We start from the raw sequence: 21,725 nt of genomic DNA, 5'->3' as shown, positions 1-21,725 counted from the left end.
AGTAAATCTTTGAAGCTGAGGTTTACTTCACTAAAAGAAAGATTTCAGCATTATGTCTGCTATGATTTGAATGCATCCCCTTCAAAACATAGGTGTTGCCAACATGATAATCTTAAGAGGTGTGGCCTTTAGGAGATAGGGAGATCAATTTAGGCCCTCCTGAAAGAGGCTTCACTCAGCTTTCCGCAGGTTCCCAGATGGTGAAAAAGAAAATTCTATTATTTATAAATTACCCATCTCGGGTATTCCACTCTAGTAGCACAAAATGAACTAACACATTGTCTTAAATGTTAAATAACACATATGTTGAATTAAATATCCCCAAGTTAATTCAGTGAACATGCAAATCAAGTTCAAATCAAAGTTTTTAAGTGTTATAGCAATAATTGTATAAAGTTCACAAGAAAACCTGTAGGGAGACTATTTAGGTACTGGTAATTTGATTTAAAAAAATTGAAATCAGCAAACTTTCCATCTAACAGTCTAAGCTATTGTCCGTCTGGCTTGTGTACAACTTTATCATTAGGCAACTTTCATCTAAATAATTCAGTAAAATATTATTAATGGGTCTTTGCTTCTCTATCAAGTACCCCTTCATTTTGTACTATAAAACCCAGAAATAATAAAAGAGAATTCATCCTAGGTAGATTTTCTTGATCAGATGTCCCCAGAGAGGGGTTTGGTAAGGGAAGGGAGAGGGTCTTAATTACATCTAAATATAGCAGCTCTGTATTCACCACGACTTTGTTTGCACTGTAATAATGCTAATGCAGAAAACTCTCCCACCTGAAATCTATTCCATAGCTGATATTTGATGCCAATCCTTCTAGTGATAAAGGCCACAAACACAAACCCAGAGGCACTGAATATAAATGCAGTCAGTCCTGAAAGGTATCTCTGGTTGGTTTCTTTTCCCTGATGCCACTCATCAGAAGACGAGTTTACCAAAAGCCATCGGCCGCACACATCTATCCTGGATCCAGGCCAAGAGCAAGCAGCACTGTAGAAATCCAGGCAGCAGGGTGGAAAGGAGACCGGGTCATCAGCTGGGTGACACCATGAGGGGATTGCTGAGCAGCAGCTGGAGGAAGTTTGGACACGCTGGCCGGGGGACATACGAGTGGCTAACCAGTGAACCAAGCCTGCCTCTTCTGGAAACCCAGCTGCAGGTCTGTAATCTATGGCTTCAGCTTCTTCTCCCAAAGCTTCTTGGATAGTTTCTAAATTAACAATGCCTATATTTTTTAGGTTCTTATAACTTAGTGGCAACACTTTGCATCATGGATATAATAAAAAAAATATGAGTTTGCTGACTGGCATGGTCTGAAGGCAGTAACTTGAAAGTTGCCTTTTTTTTTTTTAACAATGATAAGTAAAACTTGGCACAAATGTATCTAACACTATTTGATATATCAAATATGTCAGAGTTCCTGAGGGTAGAGGTTTTTGACAAGTTTTTATGCCTTCAATTATAACTATGTTCTTTGCTCAGTAAGCAATGTCTGTATACAGAAATAAGAGGCTTCCTTTCATTCTTGACTGGAGAACAATCCCCGCTTTTAGGAGTTTGCAGAAACCAAGCATCTTTCTGCAGGAAGGCGAGCAGGGGGTTAAGGAAGTTAGTCACTAAGAAATGCACCTGCTATTCTGACTTGTGTGCCAGATCACCAAAGGAGCCTCCTTGTAAGGCAGCATTACAGAAAAATATTCATAGCAACTAAAATCAAAGAACTTTTATAACTAGAGGAGAAATGGATGACCCTGCTGATCACACAAAAAGAGGAAAATAAACCTATTCTCTTGTTTTCTAGAAAATCAACTTGTAAGACTGGTATTTAAAATCACTAAAACCAACTTTTACAGAAAAAAAAATGTCCTTTAGCAGTTACACCTTTTATTGAATATTTCTCTAAAATATTGCCTGAATGATAAAGCCCTTGAGTAATACACACATTAGAAAAACTTTAAAACTTAAAAGACAACTTTGAGGCTAGTGAACACATTAGAACATTTGACTAGAAAAGATATCACTTCTGAATTTTAAAAATTCCAGCCATTTTAACTAATATGAGGAATAATTAAATAAACAAATTAAGTATACTAAAATAAATGTGTTCTATAGCTCTGTGAAATTTCTTTACCAGGAAAAAAGAAGAGTTCTTTTTCTTAAAAAATTGTCCCAGTTGTCTGTATTAGATAAAAAGACTTGGTATTTGGACAAATTTAACTCAACCAATGGAAGTATTGGTTAGCAGGCTATGTGGTATTTCTTCTTTCCCAAATTTTTTCAACTAATATTGATCATACCATAGTAGTATAATTGTAAATAACAGAGTCTACTTGTACATAAATCCTTTTAAATAGAATATTAAGTAACTTAATGATCTATGCATATTGAACTTAGGGGATATAATAGGGAATTTTAAATTTGATGGCAACACTGATAAGAAGCTATTATTACCTGTATTATTGATATAGAATAAAGGAAAAAAAATAAATTGTGAAAATAATCTATGTTTACTGGATTTGAAGAGCTATTGCTTTAAAAGGGAATGATTTTTAACAGAGTTAATGATTCATCTAGAAAGAAAATAAATTATTTTATCTCTTGACTTCAATTTTTTTATTATAATAAATTTATTTTTAGTTTTATCTACTCTTATGCTTTTCTAATCAAAGTCCCTTATTATGTCACAATAGATTTTAAGTAAATTATTCTGATATTAAACATGTGGAAAAACAGTAAAAAACTTTAGAAATATAACTTAATAACACACATAAAATATATCACAAAATATTTTTGAAAATATATTACTAAAATATAATTTCAGTAATGGTCAGATTTTATACTCACTCCAATATTCTAGTCTTATCAAAACATTTCTAGATTTCTTCTGATTTAGTATTTTACTTTTAGTAAATCTGAAAATTTGAGTCACTGAGACATGGACATAAAAATACATGTTATTTACCAGGCATTTTACACGAATTAATGCACTCAATTCTCATGCTAATCCTCAAAAATAGATGTTATTATTTTCATTTAATAAAGAGGAAAACCCAAGCCCAGAGTTGGCAGGTGACCTCCATGTCACAGAGGTGTCAGAAGGTCTTCAGAATTCAAAGCCAGAGCTGCCAAACCCCAAAGATCACAGATGCTCTGCTTATCAGGAAAACTTTTAATTTTGATGTTGTTTTCAAGCTAGAATACCTTAAGCATATCTCACCAAGAACAAAATATCTGGCAGAATACATCTTTTTAAAGCATCTAATTTTGATTGAAAACAACATAGTTGTAAAGTCTATAGGAATTTAAAAAAGATCACACTTTGGTAGATAAGGAAATGGCTTAAGGAGTTGTGACCAGCAAAACATTTGTCCTTTCCACCAAAATCAAGGCAAAGAAACCCAGCTCTTATACACATTATTATATATTATTTAGAATAAGAAGATAAAGAGCTTAATATTTTGTTTTCTTATTTTAAATACAATTATGGGCCTTTAAACTGATTTCCTTTTCTCTGAAGTAGTGAATATTAACATCTACATTTGTTACTATATGCTTCATATAGTAGAAAAACTTTTTAATACTTCATTATTTCTTAATGGCTGTATTAATATTGTCCTAGCAATACATAGGCCAGGCACTGTGGCACATGCCTGTAATCCCAGTGGCTCAGGAGGCTGAGGCAGGAGGATTACAAGTTCAAAGCCAGCCTCAGCAATTTGGTGAGGCCCTAAGCAACTTAGTGAGACCTGTCTCAAAATAAAATATTTTTAAAATGGCTGGGAATACAGCTCAGTGTTTAAGTGCACCTGGATTCAATCCCTGTTGCCAAGAAATTTTTTTTAAAAAAGCATATACAATTAGAATGATTTTTTTTCACATTGCTTTCCTACCCTGCAATTGAAACATCAATTCATGCCTATATTATTACTCCATGAGGAACCACTGTTACTTTGTGAGCTAATACCTTTTAGGTTGCCTAAGAATCACCTGTAATTCTTTGTCCTTAAAATTTAAAAGCTTTCTGAATCTACCTCGTAAATATTACAACATCAAATTTAAAGGATTTAACAATCTCATTCATAAGTGCCACCATCAAAGGGTACACTTGTACACTGCTGGTGGGACTGCAAAATGGTGAGGCCAATTTGGAAAGCAGTATGGAGATTCCTGGGAAAGCTGGGAATGGATCCACCATTTGACCCAGTTATTGCCCTTCTCGGACTATTCCCTGAGGACCTTAAAAGAGCGCACTATAGGGATACGGCCACATCAATGATTATAGCGGCACAATTCACAATAGCTAGACTGTGGAACCAACCTAGATGCCCTTCAATAGATGAATGGATAAAAAAAAATGTGGCATCTATAAACAATGGAGTATTATGCAGCACTAAGAAATGACAAAATCATAGAATTTGCAGGGAAATGGATGGCATTAGAGCAGATTATGCTAAGTGAAGCTAGCCAAGCCCTAAAAAACAAATGCCAAATGTCTTCTTTGATATAAAGAGAGCAACTAAGAACAGAACAGGAAGGAAGAGCATGAGGAAAAGAATAACAGTAAACAAAGACGAATGGGGGGAGAGAAAGGGAGAGAGAAGGAAAAGCATATGGAAATGGTAGGAGACCTTCAATGATACACAAAATTATAAGAGGTTATAAGGGGCAAGAGGGAGGGGGGGAAAAAGGGAGAGAATTGAACAACAGCAGAGGAGGCAGAGAGGGAAGATGGGAGGGGAGGGGAGGGGGGATAGTAGGGGATAGGAAAGGTAGCAGAATACAACAGTCACTAATAAGCCATCATGTAAAAATGTGAGTATGTAACAGATGTGATTCTGCAATCTGTATTTGGGGTAGAAATGGGAGTTCAAAACCCAATTGAGTCAAATGAATGAAAGATGATTTATCATGAGCTCTGTAATGCTTTGAACAATCAATAAAAAAAATAAGTGCCACCATCAAATGAGAATTCAAACATTTGTGGGAGGATCATATAACCACATGAATTAAAAATTTTTAAGTTTCATGTGATCCTTTTGTGGCAATAAAACATTGGTCTAATTCTAAATAAAATAAGTACAGAAATGGTAAGGAGTTCCCATTATAAGGAGTGGGAGATTTGCCAACTAAATTTTATTCTAGTTATTTTTTCTTTGGTGGAAACACTGTACGCCGTCACGGGTACGCAGTTTTTGACCTTCTGAGTTCACACTTTCTCCTGTAAATTTGCTTTATATTTCACCTGGGGTCAAGCTCAGCGGCGTAATGACTGACTGTAGTGATTTTGAGACTCTGCAGCGACATTAACAGGAGAAGACCTTAAAAGGGGTGTCAGGGCCAGAGCCTGCCCTCCCGCATCTGCTGACCCAGTTTCCTTCCCTACCTCCAGGGCACCCAGAAGGCCAGCTCCGCCCAAGCCGACGTGGAGCCCTTCCTGTGCATCCTTCTCCCCGCCACCGTCCTGCTCTTCCTGGCCTTTCTGCTGCTGTTTCTGTACCGCCGCTGCCAGGCCCCGCGGGCCCAGGGCCAGGTGTTCAGTATCGACCTCCCCGAGCGCCCTCCTGCGGGAGCCGGGCCCGACTTCCTGCCCGGCTTGCCCTGGGGCAGCCAGCAGGACATCCCCTACTCGCCCCTGCGTCCAGGAGGGACCCTCCTCTCCGTGTGCTTGCCACCCTCCTACGAAGAGGCCACCAGGAATCCTCCTGGGGAAGAGGCCCTGGACACGGATCTTCGGTGTTAAGAAGGGACACCTGGACTGGATGAGCCAAAGTAGAGGACCCAGAGGGAAGGGCAGCCAGACCCAAGAAGCTGTTCATAGTCACACTCCTTAGGCTAAGGGGCAAGCTTGACAAGTGTCCATCAGTTAACCTGCGTTCAGGTTCCTGAGGGAAAAGTTCCCCCATATGACTAAAGATGACCAGGCTCCCCACAAAATGCAGAACACCCGCCCCTGGGATGGAAGTGGGGGGAGGAGTCCAATTACTAGTGAGCACAGGAAGCAGCTCTGAAAGGCAAGAAAAAAGAATACTGGACCAGCCAAGGAAAACTGCTTTTGCCACCAAATACACCTTTTTAACCTGCATCAGTTTTTCAGGATCTCATGGTGTCACTTCTGTGTGAATGTTTCAGGATGCATAGAGAGTTCTAGAAGGAGTAAAAGACATCTCTAGAGCTGTGGGGGTAGTGTTGTAAATAATGAAATATATTTCAAAATTAGCAATGAAAGTACAGATGTTTACAAATATTTTAGTTAAAATACAATAAAGCTCTCTAAAGTTACCTCCTATGTAGTATGATTCTTACTTGTCTTTTGATTGGCTTCCTAGAATAGGCAAAGTATTTGGCTTAGTCACACAGGAAAGTCTCACACTAGAACATTGTGAAAGTGCAGCTTAGACAGTTGCTGCTCCAGCACATTATCTTACATCACTTTTTATCATTATCTTAGTATATAGCACCACTATATTTGCAGCCTTCACTAAGCAGCAGCAACACTGTAGATCAGTTTTAACATTGAAAATAAAGGTCAAAATTTGGGGTCACATGGTAAAGAAAAAACAGAGACCTTACAAAACACATTATTCATACTCTGGCTTTATACACATCAAAATTAGAGCTGAGTGTGTAACATCGAACAATGTTAAAAGGCAGATCAAGGAGCAGAAGCCTGACCTGTCTGTCCTAAACAGAAGCAGCTGCCTCTGTGCTTGATGTTTGTTTCCCTCAAGAACATCAAGCAGGTGGAATTTCAGCCATGCTGGTGGCGGGGGTCGGGCTTTCCTCCTGGCAGGTTCAGATGAGCTTGGAATTGATAGAAATCTCCCTCAGTGATTTTCACATGGGGAGGTTGAGGTGGGTATTACCACTTGAGACAATGTATCAAAATAATCATGATAGTCATTGGGCACACCTGTGATTCCAGCTACTCGGAGGCTGAGGCGGGAGGATCCCAAGTTCAGCAACTTAGTAGGGACTTGTCTCAAAAATTTGATTAAAGTGTCTAGGGATGTGGCTCAGTGGTAAAGCACTTGCACAGCCTGTGTGAGGCCCTAGGTTTAATGCCTAGCTCTTCAACAACAAAAGCAACAACCCAGAGAGGTGGCAGGGAAGGGAGGCTAGGGATGTCATGTATAATTCTTATTTAATACAATTTTTTGAACACAATATTTGTTTTTACAATATAAAATGCATACTAGACAACACTGATGATTTCAGATGATGAAAAAAATAGTGTTTTTTAACTTTTTCACATGAACTATTTTTAGGCTAGATATGCAACATTTATAAACTTAGGAAAACAAAGTAAGCAAAAATGGGATGTATTTCTTTTTAAGTGTAATCTGATAGAAATAATGGTTGTATCTGAGCAAAATATAACCTATTTAGTGAAAAAAATCAATAAAGTTTCTTTTAGGGAAATTGTACTGAACAATTCTCTAAGTTCTTTAAGGGAAATAAACAAATGGAAATGAGAAGCTCAAACACATCCTTTAGGTTTTGTTTATTCGTTTGTTTTGTTTTGGGACTGGAGATTAAACCCAGAGGTGTTCAACCACTGAGCCACAACCCCAGTCTTTTTTAAAATTATTTTTATTTTGAGATAGAGTCTTGCTCAGAGCCTTCCTAAATTGCTGAGGCTGGCTTTAAACTTGTGATCCTCTTGTCTCAGCCTCCCAAGCATGCACCACTTCACCTGGCTAGATTTTTTTTTTCTATCTAAGAATCTAGTTCTGTGTGGGATTATTGATTCTCAATTGCCATTTCTTCTTCTTCCTTGCTATTAGAACCCTGGCTTGGTTCTGGGATTCTAAAACTCCCTGCCTAAGGCAGGCTAGCTCTGTCCAAACATCAGGGGTGCGGCATGATTGTTAATATGATTTCAAATTCTTCAACTGGGACCAATGTGGACTTGGAATCTAAGGGAAGATATTCAAAGGAGGAGGATTTTTCTAGAAAAGTTTGCCTAACTATTAAGAATAAACACATAGAAGAACATGCTCTTCCTTTTTGTTGAATGTTAAGTGTCTGCATGTGATGCCTGAGGCTGTTATAGTCATTTTGCAACATGAGAGGTATCACTTATAACTGGTAATGAAAATAATATAAAGACAATGATATAAAGTGCAATGATAACACTGTAGAGCAGTTGCATTAACCACACAACTATCTGTATTTTAATGACAACTTTCACACTGTTTTAAGCCACATATAGAGAAAAGCATTCCAGATACTACAACATCTACAAGTACTTAGGACATGCATTGACATGTTTTAAAATGTCCTGATAAAAAAAAAAAAATCTTAACAAGGAATCCATGGTAGGACTTAAATGTTATCAATGACTGGGCTGAGATTGTAGCTCAGTGGTAGAATGCTTGCCTTGCACTCTGAGGTCCTGGGTTCAATCCTCAATACCACATAAAAATAAATAAAGATATTGTATCCACCTATAACTAAAAAAAAAATTTTTAAGTGTTATCAGTGACCATGAAAGGAATCATTTTATCTTATGGAACCAAATTGAAGCAAGAAAGCAGATAAACTATAAACCAGCACATAAAAACTATAGCCCACCTGCCAAATTCCTCTTTCAACCTGTTTTTTTACACCAGAAAGAATGGTTTCACATTTTTAAATATTTGAAAAAAAATACAAATAATATTTTCTGATACATTAAATTATATGAATTCAAATTTCAGTATCTAGAAATGAAGCTTTTTTGAAACACCACTGTGCTCACTTGCTTATCTTCAAAGCCTAACACAATTATTATCTGACCCTTCACACACACACAAAAATAGTTTGCTAGTCCTTGTAAAAGACAGGTTTCAACCTTGGTTGCACAGTAGAAGCATTTGGAAAACTTTCAGAACCATATTACCAGAATCTACCAAGACCAATTAACAGAATAGAGCCAGTGATTGTAAAAAGTAATTATAATTATAAAAGTAATGTGAATGGACCATAAAATATACAAAACATAGGTAAGTTTCAACGTGGGTAACAAGTGTAGGGAGATCTAGATCTGTAAATGCAGCTTGGAGTTGTCACTTATTGCCCAATGTTCTCTGTAAGCTGTTTTCCTGATACCATCAGCATAAAGTGCAGCTGTAACAACTCAACTCACAAAGTGAGACCGGCAGGCAGGACATCAGGAACAACAGACCACTTAAACAGCATGTCTTTGTTTAAATGTTGTTAACAAACACAAAACATGGGCAGCACCTGTCATTAGCACTCTGAGAAAGACAGTGGAATTGATGAAAGTCCCCGAAAAGAAGAATTAAATTGTTAACAGCTAAGAAGTATTTGGGGAAGAAATAATTCTAGCCAAAAAAGACGAGGAAGGAATATAACCATCAGTGACTAGGAAATAGACATTTTCACTAAATTCCACACTGGACCAAAAAAAATATCTTCATTTTAGACAAAGGAAAAGGCGTCTGTTCTCTGCTCCAGCATGCAAAAGAGCTTGGAAGGAGTGCTAATAAACTGAACAAACTGGAAAATCGACAGCTGTTCTATTAGAGAATCATGGTCACAGGGCAAATTGCTGCCACTGAAAGTGGAGAGAGTCAGGTGGACACAGAATGACAACATACCTGAGTCGAAGCGCAGGAGCCAGCGCTGGGGAGGAAGCTGGGATTGATGAACTGCTGGAGGCTCTCAGAGGACATGTAGGAGGGTTAAAAACTCCAGGGGGGACATCCGTGGGGACCCTCACACTTCTGTGAGTTTTACCTCCAGGAGCCCTAGTAGGTCTCATAGTGAAGATGGAGACAAATCCCCTGTGCTTCTTTCTGGCGGGCCGAAGTAACCATTTTGAAAAACACCAGATGCTGCTACTCCTTTTAATAAGACCTGCCCTTAGTCAGGCCACCTGGCATTTGATTAGAACCTCAGTAACCTGAGAGAGGGGAATTCCCAGCTTCAATTTTCTCTAGCCTTCTACAGGTGAAGAAAAATAGTCAACTCCAGCCCCCTTTGGCCCTCTTGTCCTGCCTGGCAGAGAGAAGAAACCTGAGAAGCACTATGGAAATTCACAGCCCAGGCAGAGGCTCCCAAAAGATGGAGACCTCATCATAGGACTAGAGAACTCTTTCTGACATCTGATCACCATATCACTAAAGCCCTACATACCAGAATTCCTTTCACTCAGTATAGCATGCCCACCACTAAAAAATAAATGAATAAATAATAATGTATGCTAAATAGCAAAACTCCACAGTTTGTAGAGACTTAACAAGCCTCAGAACCAGACTCAGAAATGATAGGGATGTTGGATTGTCAGAGCAGAAATGTAAAACAACTAATGGTATGATTAAGATGCACAGGGCTCTTATAGGGAGGAAGAAGTATACATCATGCAAGAAAAGATGAGTAATGTAAATAGGGGAAAAAATGGAAGAAAAACGTATAATAAGTGCTGGAAATCAAAAAGCTACAACCCAAATGTAAGAATACCTTTGATGGCCTCATTAATAAACTAGACACAGATGAAGTATCTGCTGACTTGAGAGATGTCAACAGAAGCTGCTAAGACAGAAAAGCAAAGAGAAAAAGAAACTGAAAAAGAAAGAAAAAGAAAAAAGAAACAATATCTAAGAACTGTGGAACAACAAATGAATTAACATAAACACTAATGAGATGCTATAAGGAGAAGGGAGGAAGGAACAGAAGAAATACTTTCCCAGATTAATGCCAGACACCAAACCACAGGTCCAGGAAGCTCAGAACATCAGATAAGTACCCCAAAGACAGAGCAAGGCACATCATATTCGACTGCAGAAAATCAAAATTAAATAAAAATTCTTAAAAGAAGCCAGAGGAAAAAACGCCCTACCTGCAAAAGAACAAAGAGTTACATCTGACTTCTTAGGAATATGGAAGGAGGTGGAAGAAATGAAATATTTGAAGTGTTAAGAGGAAAAGAGCCCATCAAGCTGGGCACAATGGCACACACCTGTAATCCCAGTGACTCGGGAGACTGAGGCAGGAGGATCTGAGGCCTCAGCGATTTAGCTAGGCCCTCAGCTGCTTAGCAAGACCCTATCTCAAAATAAAAAAATAAAAAGTGGTTCAGTGGTTAAGTGCCCCCGGGTTTAATCCCTGGTACCAAAAAACATTTTTTTTTTTTTAAAGAGAGAGTGAAGAGAGAGAGAGGGAGAGAGAGAGAGAGAGAGAATTTTTAATATTTTATTTCTTAGTTTTCGGCAGACACAACATCTTTGTTTGTATGTGGTGCTGAGGATCGAACCCAGGCCGCACGCATGCCAGACGGGTGCGCTACCGCTTGAGCCACATCCCCAGCCCCAACATTTTTTAATTAAAAATTGAAAATAAGATAAAAAATCAAAGCCCACCAACCTTGAATTCTATATCCTGCAAAATTATTCTTTAAAGGTGAAAGAAAAATAAAGATATTTCAGGCATAATAATTTTTTAAGGATATTTGTTGTCAATCAACCTGCCTGGCAAGAAATGTCAAAAGAAGTTCTTCAGAAAAAGAAAGAGGATTAGAGAAGCAAAAATAAAGTCCAAATAAAATCTGTTATTTTTTTATTCTTAATTTATCTAACAGATACATTTCTGTCTAAAATAACAACAGCTACAATGTCATGCTTTTATTTGTTTGTTTGTTTGCAGTGCTGGGGAATGAACCCAGGTCTTCACCCATGCTAGGCAAGCACTCTGCCACAGAGCTACATTCTCAGCTCTGAACTATAAAATCCTATGAAAGAAATCAAAGAAGATCTAAAGAAATGAAGAAATGTTTCAGGTTCAAGAATAGGAAAACTCAACAACGTTTACATGTCGGTACTTCCTAACTTGATCTGCAAAAGGACTTAATCTCATCAAAATTCTGCCTACTTATTTTGTGAATATCAAGAAACTGTAACATTTATGTGGAGATGCAAAAGACCCCAAATAGCCAACACAATATCGAAGGAGAAGAGCAAAGTCAGAGTGCTGACTCAGGAACAGAATAGAAATTCCAGAAATAGACTCACACAAACAGAGTCCATTGATATTTTACAAAAAAAGCAGAGGCAATAGAATGGAGAAAAGTCTTTTCAACATATAGTGTTGGAACTATTAGATTTCCACATGCAAAATTAAAATTAAATAAATCTATATACAGACCTTACATCCTTCACAAAAATTAATCCAAAATGGGTAACAACTAAAACCAGAAAGCTTTCTCGAAGGTACATAGAAAATCCAGATAACCTTGAGTGTGACTTTTTAGATATAACACCAAAAGCACAATCCATGAAAAAAAAAAAAAAAAACAATTGATACACTGGATTTTACTCAAATAAAAACTTGTGCTCTGAGAAAGATACTGCCAAAAGAATGATAAGACAAGCCAGGGACTAGGATAAAATGCTTACAAAGGACACAAAGGAGTGTCGTATGCAAAGCACTCTTAATATCCTACAATAAGGGGTAGAGAGCTTACCTAGCATATGCGAGGCCCTGGGTTTGATCCTCAGCACTACATATAAATAAATAAATAAAATAAAGGTATTGTGTCCAACTACAACTAAAACAATAAATATTCAAAAAATGCTACAATAAGAAGATGAACAACCAACCCAATTCAAAAATGGGCAAAAAATCTGAGTGCAGTATGCGCACCCATAATCTCAGTGACTCTGGAAGACTGAGACTCAGCAACTTAGACTCTGTCTCAAAAACGGTTTTGTGGCTCAGTGGTAAAACACCCCTGGATTCCATGCCCAGTACCAAAAAAAGAGGGGGAGGTGAGGGAAAAAAAACCTGAATAGACACTTCCTAAGAAGAAATTCACAGTAGTTGAAAACTTCTGTCCTGCATACACATATTTTATTCATAATTGCCAAAACTCTGAAGCAATCAAGATAGGTGAATGGATAAACTGTAATACATCCAGATAATTAAATGTATTATTGAGCATGAAACACAAAAGGGCAACCAAGCCATATAAAGTCATAGAAGCAATTTAAATGTGTAATATAAAGAAGAAAAAAAAAAGCAATCCCAAACCATACTGTATGATTCCAACTATCTGACATTCTAGAAAAGGTGAAACTATGGAGATAATAAAAAGATCAGCAGTTGCCAAAGTTTGGGGGAAAGGGAGGATGAATATGCTGAATACAAAGGTTTTTAGGGCAGTGAAACTATTAGGTGGATACATGTCACTAATACAATTTGTCTAAACCCATAAAGTATGTAACACCCAGAGTGAACACTAAGGTCAACTATATACTCTGGGTGATGGTGATGTGTTGACGCAGGTTCATCTGTGATAACAAAGGGGCCACTGTGGTGTGAGCTGTTGCTGGGGACAGGGTGCCAGATGTGTGGACACAGGTGGTATATGGAGACTCTATACCTGCCACTCAATTTTGCTCTGAACTTAAAACAGTTCTAAAAAACAAAATCTTTAAAAAGGCAGGGGGTGAATAATAGGTTATTTAAAAAAGAAATTACTTGGGGCTGGGGATGTGGCTCAAGCGGTAGCGCGCTCGCCTGGCATGCGTGCGGCCTGGGTTCGATCCCCAGCACCACATACAAAACAAAGATGTTGTGTCCGCCAATAACTAAAAAATAATTATTAAAAAAAAAAAAGAAATTACTTTCTAATCATTTCTATAGCAATAAGTCATGTATTCATTTTATGTGTGTGTGCATACACACTCATCTATGTGTATAGACACACTTGGAATACATTCATTATACATATAATGCACTAAGATATTGTTTTTAAAAAGGAATACTACATATACCTTTAAATATTATGTGTATCAAGAGCTAAATTTCTTTTTTTAAATATTTTTTAGTTGTAGATGGACACATGCTTTATTTTGTTTATTTATTTTATGTGGTGCTGAGGATCGAACCCAGGGCCTCACACATACTAGGCAAGTGCTCTACCACTGAGCTACAATCCCAGCCCCAAGAGCTAAATTTCTTCTCAAATTATTTCTAGATAACTCACATACAGTATTTTTCACTCCTTCAATATTAGACTCAGGCATCATAAGTATCAAAAACCAGTTGAGCCTTCCAGTGTCCTCACCAGCATTACAGACTCTGCAGTACACCGTTAAAAAAGATCCCCTTGTTCTCTAATTCTTCAAAGTTCCTGGAAGTTTTGAAGGACCAATATTAGTATCTCCTTCAACTGAATTCTGAGCAAGGTGAGAAAAAATTAAATAGCCTGATTACAAACATTGAATCTCCTTGGTACTAAACTATCCATTATTTATTTATTTATTCCTTTGTCATATTAATAGGACTTGCCTCGGAGGGTTGTTGGGAGGATTTAATATTAAAACACACGTCTGCCCTAAGGGCACACAGAGTGTTACTTCCTCTCTGTATTTATCATTACATGTCTTTGCTCTCTCACTGGGAAACCAGGACATCTAAATTGCTTGTGGTGGGATGGGGTCGATAAGGCATACCAGATACCACACACAGAGCTCTCCTTACTTTTCTGGAACCATGAAAATGTTTTAATTTCTTTTAAAATTAGAAGGAAAACAATGAACTTTTCAGGCTAAAAATTACATTCATCTTTATACCAACACAGTCACAAATTATAATCTGCACATTTTATAATTTTAGTATGGAGGGAGGGAGCCACCAACACAAAGTGGCCTGGACCCACAACAGTCATGATGTAGCCCTGGGAGGGAGACTATTCTGATCTTTCAGAGGAAATAAGAATACATTTCTCTCCCCTGCACTTGCCCAATCGTTCTCTCCACATCTTTGCTTCCTCCCTTCCTCCCATTTTGATCATGTCACCATAACAAAAAGTGAATAAGAAGTAAGTTTTCTTCCATTGGCAGAATGTACAAGGAATATGACACTTGTGTGTTCAATGGCCAGGGGACAAGGTAAGTTTAGTAAACTGATGTCAGATCTTAATGAAATTGCCCAGACTTCTTATTCCAAAAGGACTGTACTGGGGCTGGTGAAAGGAAAGTGACCACAGAGAGATCTTTATTGCAGCAGTGCAACAGAGGAGAAAAGAGAGAAAGAGAGAGAGAGAGAGAGAGAGAGAGAGAGAGAGAGAGAGAGAGAGAGCGCAAGAGAGAGAGGGGCCCAGCAGGAGGGAGTTTTTATAGCCCAAATCTAATGGGGTCTCTGGGTCTGCAAGCTGCCTTGTTGGCACACAAGGAGGTTAAGTGCTCGGCCTTGAGTGGCGAGTTGAGTGTTCAGCCTTGAGCGGGGGCTTGGGCGTTTGGGCTTGAAGCAAATAGTTGATAAAGAACCAGACAGAGGGTTTGAGTGGCCAGGTCACCCTGCAGCTAACTTTGTTTGGCATGCCCTGCAGACAGCTTACTCAGCCTGTCCTGCACCTAACAGCTGGAGTGTAGCTCAGGGGTAGAACATTGCCTAACATAATGGCAACATACAGAGGCATTGCTTTGATTGTCCTATCCTTCAAGGGACAGTCTAAAGAAACTTCAGCTATGAAAGCAACAAAAATGGATTCCTATCTGTCTATACTCATCCCTCAAGTTCTCATACCTGGAGAAGCTAATGTCAACTTACCATGAGACAGTCAATTTGAAAATAAATTATGAACCTGAAGGGAAGCAAAGCTCATCTTTCTGACTCTTAAATAAATAAGCATCACAACCAAACTATGTACATAATGCATTTAAATATGAATTTATGTGCATATTAACTAATGAGTAGAGAATGCAAATATTAAAAAATAATATATACTATATATTAATTAAATCATCTTTCTTAAGTGTAAATACAAGCCAGGTATCTAGAGAGTCGATCCCAAAGGTCATGAAAGACATAATACTTGGAGACCCTTAATCAGATCCAACTGGACAGGGACAGTCATCTAAATCAGTGTTTTTCAAAGCATGGTCCATGAGCCAGAATTGACTCACAAACTCCTCACTATTTGTTACCAGTCTAAGATAAGATAATTAGAGCAATGGAGAATGTTTAGAGACATTTATAGCAACTTAACCTTTTTACAAAATCCATGCTTGTGATCAGAAGACACATACTGCTGCTTTTTGGTCTACACCAATTAAATTGCTATAAAACTTGTGGATGAAGAAGCACATAGCATGAGCTGCAAATAGCTTTGTGTGTAACTAGAATCACATTGGTTTATGAGGAACTAGGAAAAATTTTAAAGTTATTAAATGGTCTTTCATTGAAGACAGCTTGAGAAGCACTAACACAGAAGAGGAAAGGTCCAAGGCATTACGGCCAAACATTTTCTCCATCTTGGAGTCAATTTTAATCACTGGTTATCTCTTTCGTGCCTGGATCTCATTCTGTTCATGTAAATCCAAACAAATTCAGGCATTGAATTACCTGGGGAGACCATAATGTAGGCTGAGAATGGGCTGGTTCACAAGTGTCTTCAAGACTGGTGCTCATCTTCCAGGAAGTGGAGACATGGCACAGCTGTAACAACTCTGTTCTAAAACAGTCATCAGGGAATCAAGCCCAGTTTCTGCCAATTATCTTTTTTACATGATTTTTCTTATTTATTGAAGTCTGTTTATTCTCAACAGATACTTTTTTTTTTCTCCCAGCAAACACAGCAGGCAGAAATATGCAGAACAAATCAACTTATTGTCTTACAGAAATAAAGGTCCAGAGTATGGGAACACAAGCCAATTCTTTAATTTGTCCTAATTAAGAAGTAGCATAATAACTCAACGGCAACAATGAGAACCTTGGGTAAAGAGTTTAAGAGAACACCTTTGCTGCTCTAAGATTTTAGAAAATGAACTTTAATCTAATGATATATTAGAAACATGTTCCTTTAGATGCATCAAAGGTTTTGTTTTCTTTTTAAAGTGCTTTTGCAAATGTGCACTGTCTGGCTGTGATATATTTGGTCATCTACTTTTACTCCAAAGTGTGAGCCCTTTAAAATCAATATGAATGTCTTCTTTTTACATAAACACCTACCACAGTCTCAGAAGTTGTATTAAGTTTCGTTCTGATTAAAATTGATGCTTTAATTTTTAAAGGCATTTCCAGTTTTAGACTTTAGCTTTTTTATCTAGCTCTCCACAATTCCATAAATGTCTCTTCATTTTCCGTGGCACATTAGAGAGGTGGTTTGTTCACAGGTGCTCCTAAAAACACTCAATCACTATCCACGTGTCTGGTAAATTCTATGATGGGCATTCATTCAACATTTATCAAGCAATTACGGATCTATCAGGCACTGAGCAAAGTGCTCAGTGTAAAAAGGGGCTTCCTGGGTTGTTTTGGGTCTAAATAATAGATGAGAATTATAGTTCTCATCAAAACTAAAGGAGAAGCCAACCAAAAGAAACTATTATATTTCATGTTAGAATAGCAGGTTGCTACCCAATCTACAGTTATCATATTTGAGACAGCTGAAACCATAAAATAGGTAATTATAATGTGGGTGTAAGAATGGCCCCAGAATAAAAGATGACTTGACAGTAACACATGTAAAGGTCAGGACCAAATTTTTTAATTTTTTAATATATATTTTTATTTGTTATAATTCAGGACCAAATTTTATTAATTGCTAAAATCATCCCCCAACACCTAGTACAGTCCTTGCCAGAGTAAATACTCTTTGAGTTACTATTTCTAAAAAACAAATCACCCTAAATTTTGTGTCATTAAAAAAATTGATTATCTATCTTACCTTCACAGATTGCATGGGTACTGCAGGGACAGTATCTGCTCATGATCTCTGAGCCTCAGCTAAGAAGACTCAGGAAGTCTGGAGGTGACTCAATGGCAGGAGGCTGGAGTCATTTGAAAAGGTGCTCACTCACAGGTGTGACGGCTGATGCCAGCTGTTCTTGGGGACCTCAGCGAGGAACCCACACGTGTCTTCCATGGAGCTACATGGCTTCCCTTTAGCAGACTCTTGGATTCCAAAGAGACCTGGTGAAAGCCTTTAATAATCTAGCCTCAGAAAGAAGTCACCCAATATTACTTCCACCATCATTGTGAGCCAGTTATAAAGAAAGAGAACACAGACCTCCACCTGTCAGCAGGAGATATGTCAAAGTCCTGTTTTAAGAACAATGCACTGGATGGGAAATAACATTGCAGTCGTCTTTGGGAAATAAAATCTGCCACTAGTATGGAAAAAAGAATCAATGAGTGACTAATGATATTATAAACTGCTTTCTCAAGTATTTTGAATTCTCCTTTGAGAACTTCCATACTCCCTTGAGGCTATTCAGGGCTAGGGGATTTGCCTTGGCCAATAAAATATGGTTGGGAGCAACTTACAGAACTTATTGCAAGAAGCATTTCGTAGTTGATCCTCATTATTCGCAGATTCTGTATCTGCAAACTTGCATACTTGCTAAATCTATTTGTAGCTCCACAATCAATACTCAGAGAACTTTCTGTCACTCGAAAACACACACACAGCAACAAAATATTTGTGTTGCCCAGTGCATAGATTTCCAGGTAAAGTCACAAGACACAGAGGCCTGTCTCCTTATTTGGCTCTCATACTCTAGACAATGTCCATTTTCACAGTCAAATTAGTGCCACATTTTTCTCATTCTTATGCTTTTTGTTGATGATCTTACTGCTTAACATCATCCCCAGGTGCAGTGCCAAAGTGTCGTCCAGTGTTCCTAAATTGCAAGAAAGCTCATAAAAAAGCTATGTGAAAATGTGTGTTAGATAAGCTTCATTCAGGCACGAGTTACAACGCTGGATATGGGTTCAATGGCAGTGAATCAACAACATATGTTAAATAAGACATCTTTGTACAGAAACGCACATAAATTTTGTCTATATTAGTTGATAAAAATATCATGACCAGAGGTTCACAAGACTCTTAAGTCTGTATCTCCCTTAAAAGCAACATTTCTGGATTCACTGATTCAGTGCTTGCAGTGTAGAATAAGGAGCATCGGTAATGGCTGCTGAAAGATACCTGGGTGCTCTTTTTCCAGCTGCAGCGACCACAGGGACTCCATTGTCATAAAGTGCCAGGCTGCATCACCTGAAAAGGGCTGTCCTGTAGAATCCATCAGACCCTCTGAGGACTCTGAAGACTTAAAGGATAAAGGACAAAAAGGATTTTTTTTTTTTTTTTTTTTTTTGCAGGAGCTGTTGCTTACAGCCAATGAGATTTCAAGTTGGTTCCATAGTATAACTTGGTCTTTTCTGACTAACACAGCCATTTTTTTTTTTTAAAAAACTTTTTGTAGTTGTAGATGGATAGCATGACTTTATTTGTTTATTTTTATGTGGTGCTGAGGATCAAACCCAGTACCTCACATGTGCTAGGTTAGTGCTCTGTCACTGAGCTACAATCCCAGCCCTTAACACAGCCATTTAATATCTACTCCTAAAATGTTGTCTATTAATTGTCCATGTGAATTACTGAAAAAAAAAAGGAAAAAAGAAGTATTTAGGTAATTGGGCAACTCCCCACCTTCAGCCTCCACTTGGTGAACTTTGAAAATAGAACTCGTCTCCAAAGTTTTTGTAAAGCGTAAGTATAATATCAGCTTCATAGTGTCACATAAACATGAGTTATGTATGAGCTAACAGAACAATTTAAGCCACAAGAAACCTAACTCAATTATATGAAATAGGGGGGGCTGGAGATGTGGCTCAGCGGTAGCGCGCTCGCCTGGCATGCGTGTGGCCCGGGTTCGATCCTCAGCACCACATACCAACAAAGATGTTGTGTCCGCCGAGAACTAAAAAATAAATATTAAAAATTCTCTCTCTCTCTCTCTCTCTCTCTCTCTCCCCCCTCTCTCACTCTCTCTTTAAAAAAAAAAATTATATGAAATAGGGATATGAAACTTGAACCTTCTGTATTTTGTTTAATTTATTCTAACAAAACCCCATTAATTTGAAATAAATTCCTTTCTTTCCTTCTTCTGTTCTTTTTAGGTGACTAATTACCACCTTTAGATATTTAATCAGATATTTGCTGTTATCTTCATTAATTGTATATCCCACATCTATTTTTAAAAATGTCTCCACAATTAGCCTGTTTTTCTACAAATACAATGTTCTTGCCTAAAAAAAGATACAAATGACTATAAAAGATAGTCTCCAGATTAAAAGAAATCAAACTTCTTAACCAATAATTATAAATTACTTCCTTTTTCTCTTAAAAAATCCTGCAATAAAGTATAATTACATTCTCAATTTCTCAACATTGCAAAGTCACCTAAGCAATGGATCACATCTGTTATATAATTAAAATAGACAGACTATTTTTAAAATAAGTCAAAATTCATTATTGAGGCTTCACTAAATAATTCAGGCTTGGCTCTGCATAATGATAGATTTGATATAACCACTAGAAAGTGTCATGTGTTCCTAGGCCACTAGACAGTTGTTTGGGCAGGGAAGGGCAAGGAAAACAGAGGAAGGATATCAATTGTTTTAATAGCCCTCTTCCAAGACTAGGGCTGTAGATTTGTGGTACAGAACTTGCCTAGCAAGTGTGAGGTCCTGGGTTCAAACCCAGTACCCCTCCCCTCCACACACACATGGTCCACGTAATGGGACATTTTCCAACACTAAGAAGAACTAAAGTAGTGGTACAGGTATAGTATGTGTCAATCTTGAAAACACAACTTTTTTCACTTAGAAGTTGGTCACAAAATATTACTTATAATATGATTCCATTTATATGAAATGTACAGATTAGTCAGAACTATAGAGACAGAAAGTAGACTGGTGGATGCTGGAGTTTGGGACAGGGATGGGAGGAGAGGTGAAGAGCAACTGCCCAGTTGTATGGGATTTTTTTGTTTTAATGAATATTCTAGATTCATTGAAGGGACATGATGGGTAAGGAGGAACTGGTTACATACCTGAGTAAAATACCCTCCACACAGGAATTTTGGCTGCCTGATATTGGTGATGGTTGTACAACATAGTGAGTCTGCTGAAAACTTGCCTATTTTTAAACAGTGAATTTTATGTCATATAAATTATTATTAGTGGTGGTGGTCCTGGGGATTAAACCAGGGATGCTCTACCTTTGAGCTACATCTCTAGGTCTTTTTATTTTATTTTGAGACAGGGTTTTGCTAAGTTGCTGAAACTGGCCTGGAACTTTTCATCCTTCTGCTGCGTCCTCCCAGTGATGTGCCTGGGATTATGGTATGCACCACCTAGCCCATCTTGTAAGGTAAATTATATCTCAAAAATTAAAAAAAGAAAAAAAATTAAAGCAATAGGCACACCTACAGAATGATTATAATAAAAAAAAAATAATAGTAAGTGTTAGAGAGGATCTGGGGAAACAACCATACCCTACTGATGAGAATGTTAAAATGATGAAAAAACAGTCTGGCAGTGTCCAAAAGGGTTAAATACAAAGTAACCATTTGACTCAGCAATTCAAATCCTGGGTGTGCACCCAAGAGAAATGAAAATATGTCCAGAGAAACCTCTACAGAAAAGTTTATAGCAGCATTATTCATAATGGCCAAAAGCTTGAAATAACCCGAAGGCTACCAACTAAAGAATAAACAAAATGTTTATACAGTGTATTATTATCCAATCATAAAAAGGAGTGATGCATGCTAACATGGATGAAACTTGATAACATTTTATAAGTGAAGAAAGTTAGTCACAAAGACCACATACTGCTATGATTCCATTCATACAAAATGTCCTATAAGATAGAGCAAATTAATAGTTGCCTGGGGCTGGGGCCTGGGGAATTAGAAGGTGGCTA

The 21,725-nt window shown here is 37.7% G+C and overlaps 1 protein-coding gene across 1 annotated transcript; it reads left to right on the top strand.

Moving 5' to 3' along the window:
- Window positions 1-1,058: 1,058 nt before the first annotated feature.
- Window positions 1,059-5,750, top strand: Smim28 (small integral membrane protein 28). Its single transcript, XM_077801474.1, has 2 exons — window positions 1,059-1,169; window positions 5,400-5,750. Exons 1-2 carry the CDS (start codon window positions 1,059-1,061, stop codon window positions 5,748-5,750), a joined length of 462 nt encoding a protein of 153 aa, XP_077657600.1.
- The last annotated feature ends 15,975 nt before the right edge of the window (window positions 5,751-21,725 follow it).

This window comes from Urocitellus parryii, chromosome 8 (assembly GCF_045843805.1).
Source record: "Urocitellus parryii isolate mUroPar1 chromosome 8, mUroPar1.hap1, whole genome shotgun sequence".
Taxonomy (NCBI): Eukaryota; Metazoa; Chordata; class Mammalia; order Rodentia; family Sciuridae; genus Urocitellus; species Urocitellus parryii.
Note: the sequence above shows the minus strand (reverse complement) of the source record. Positions and strands in the feature narration are given on the sequence as shown.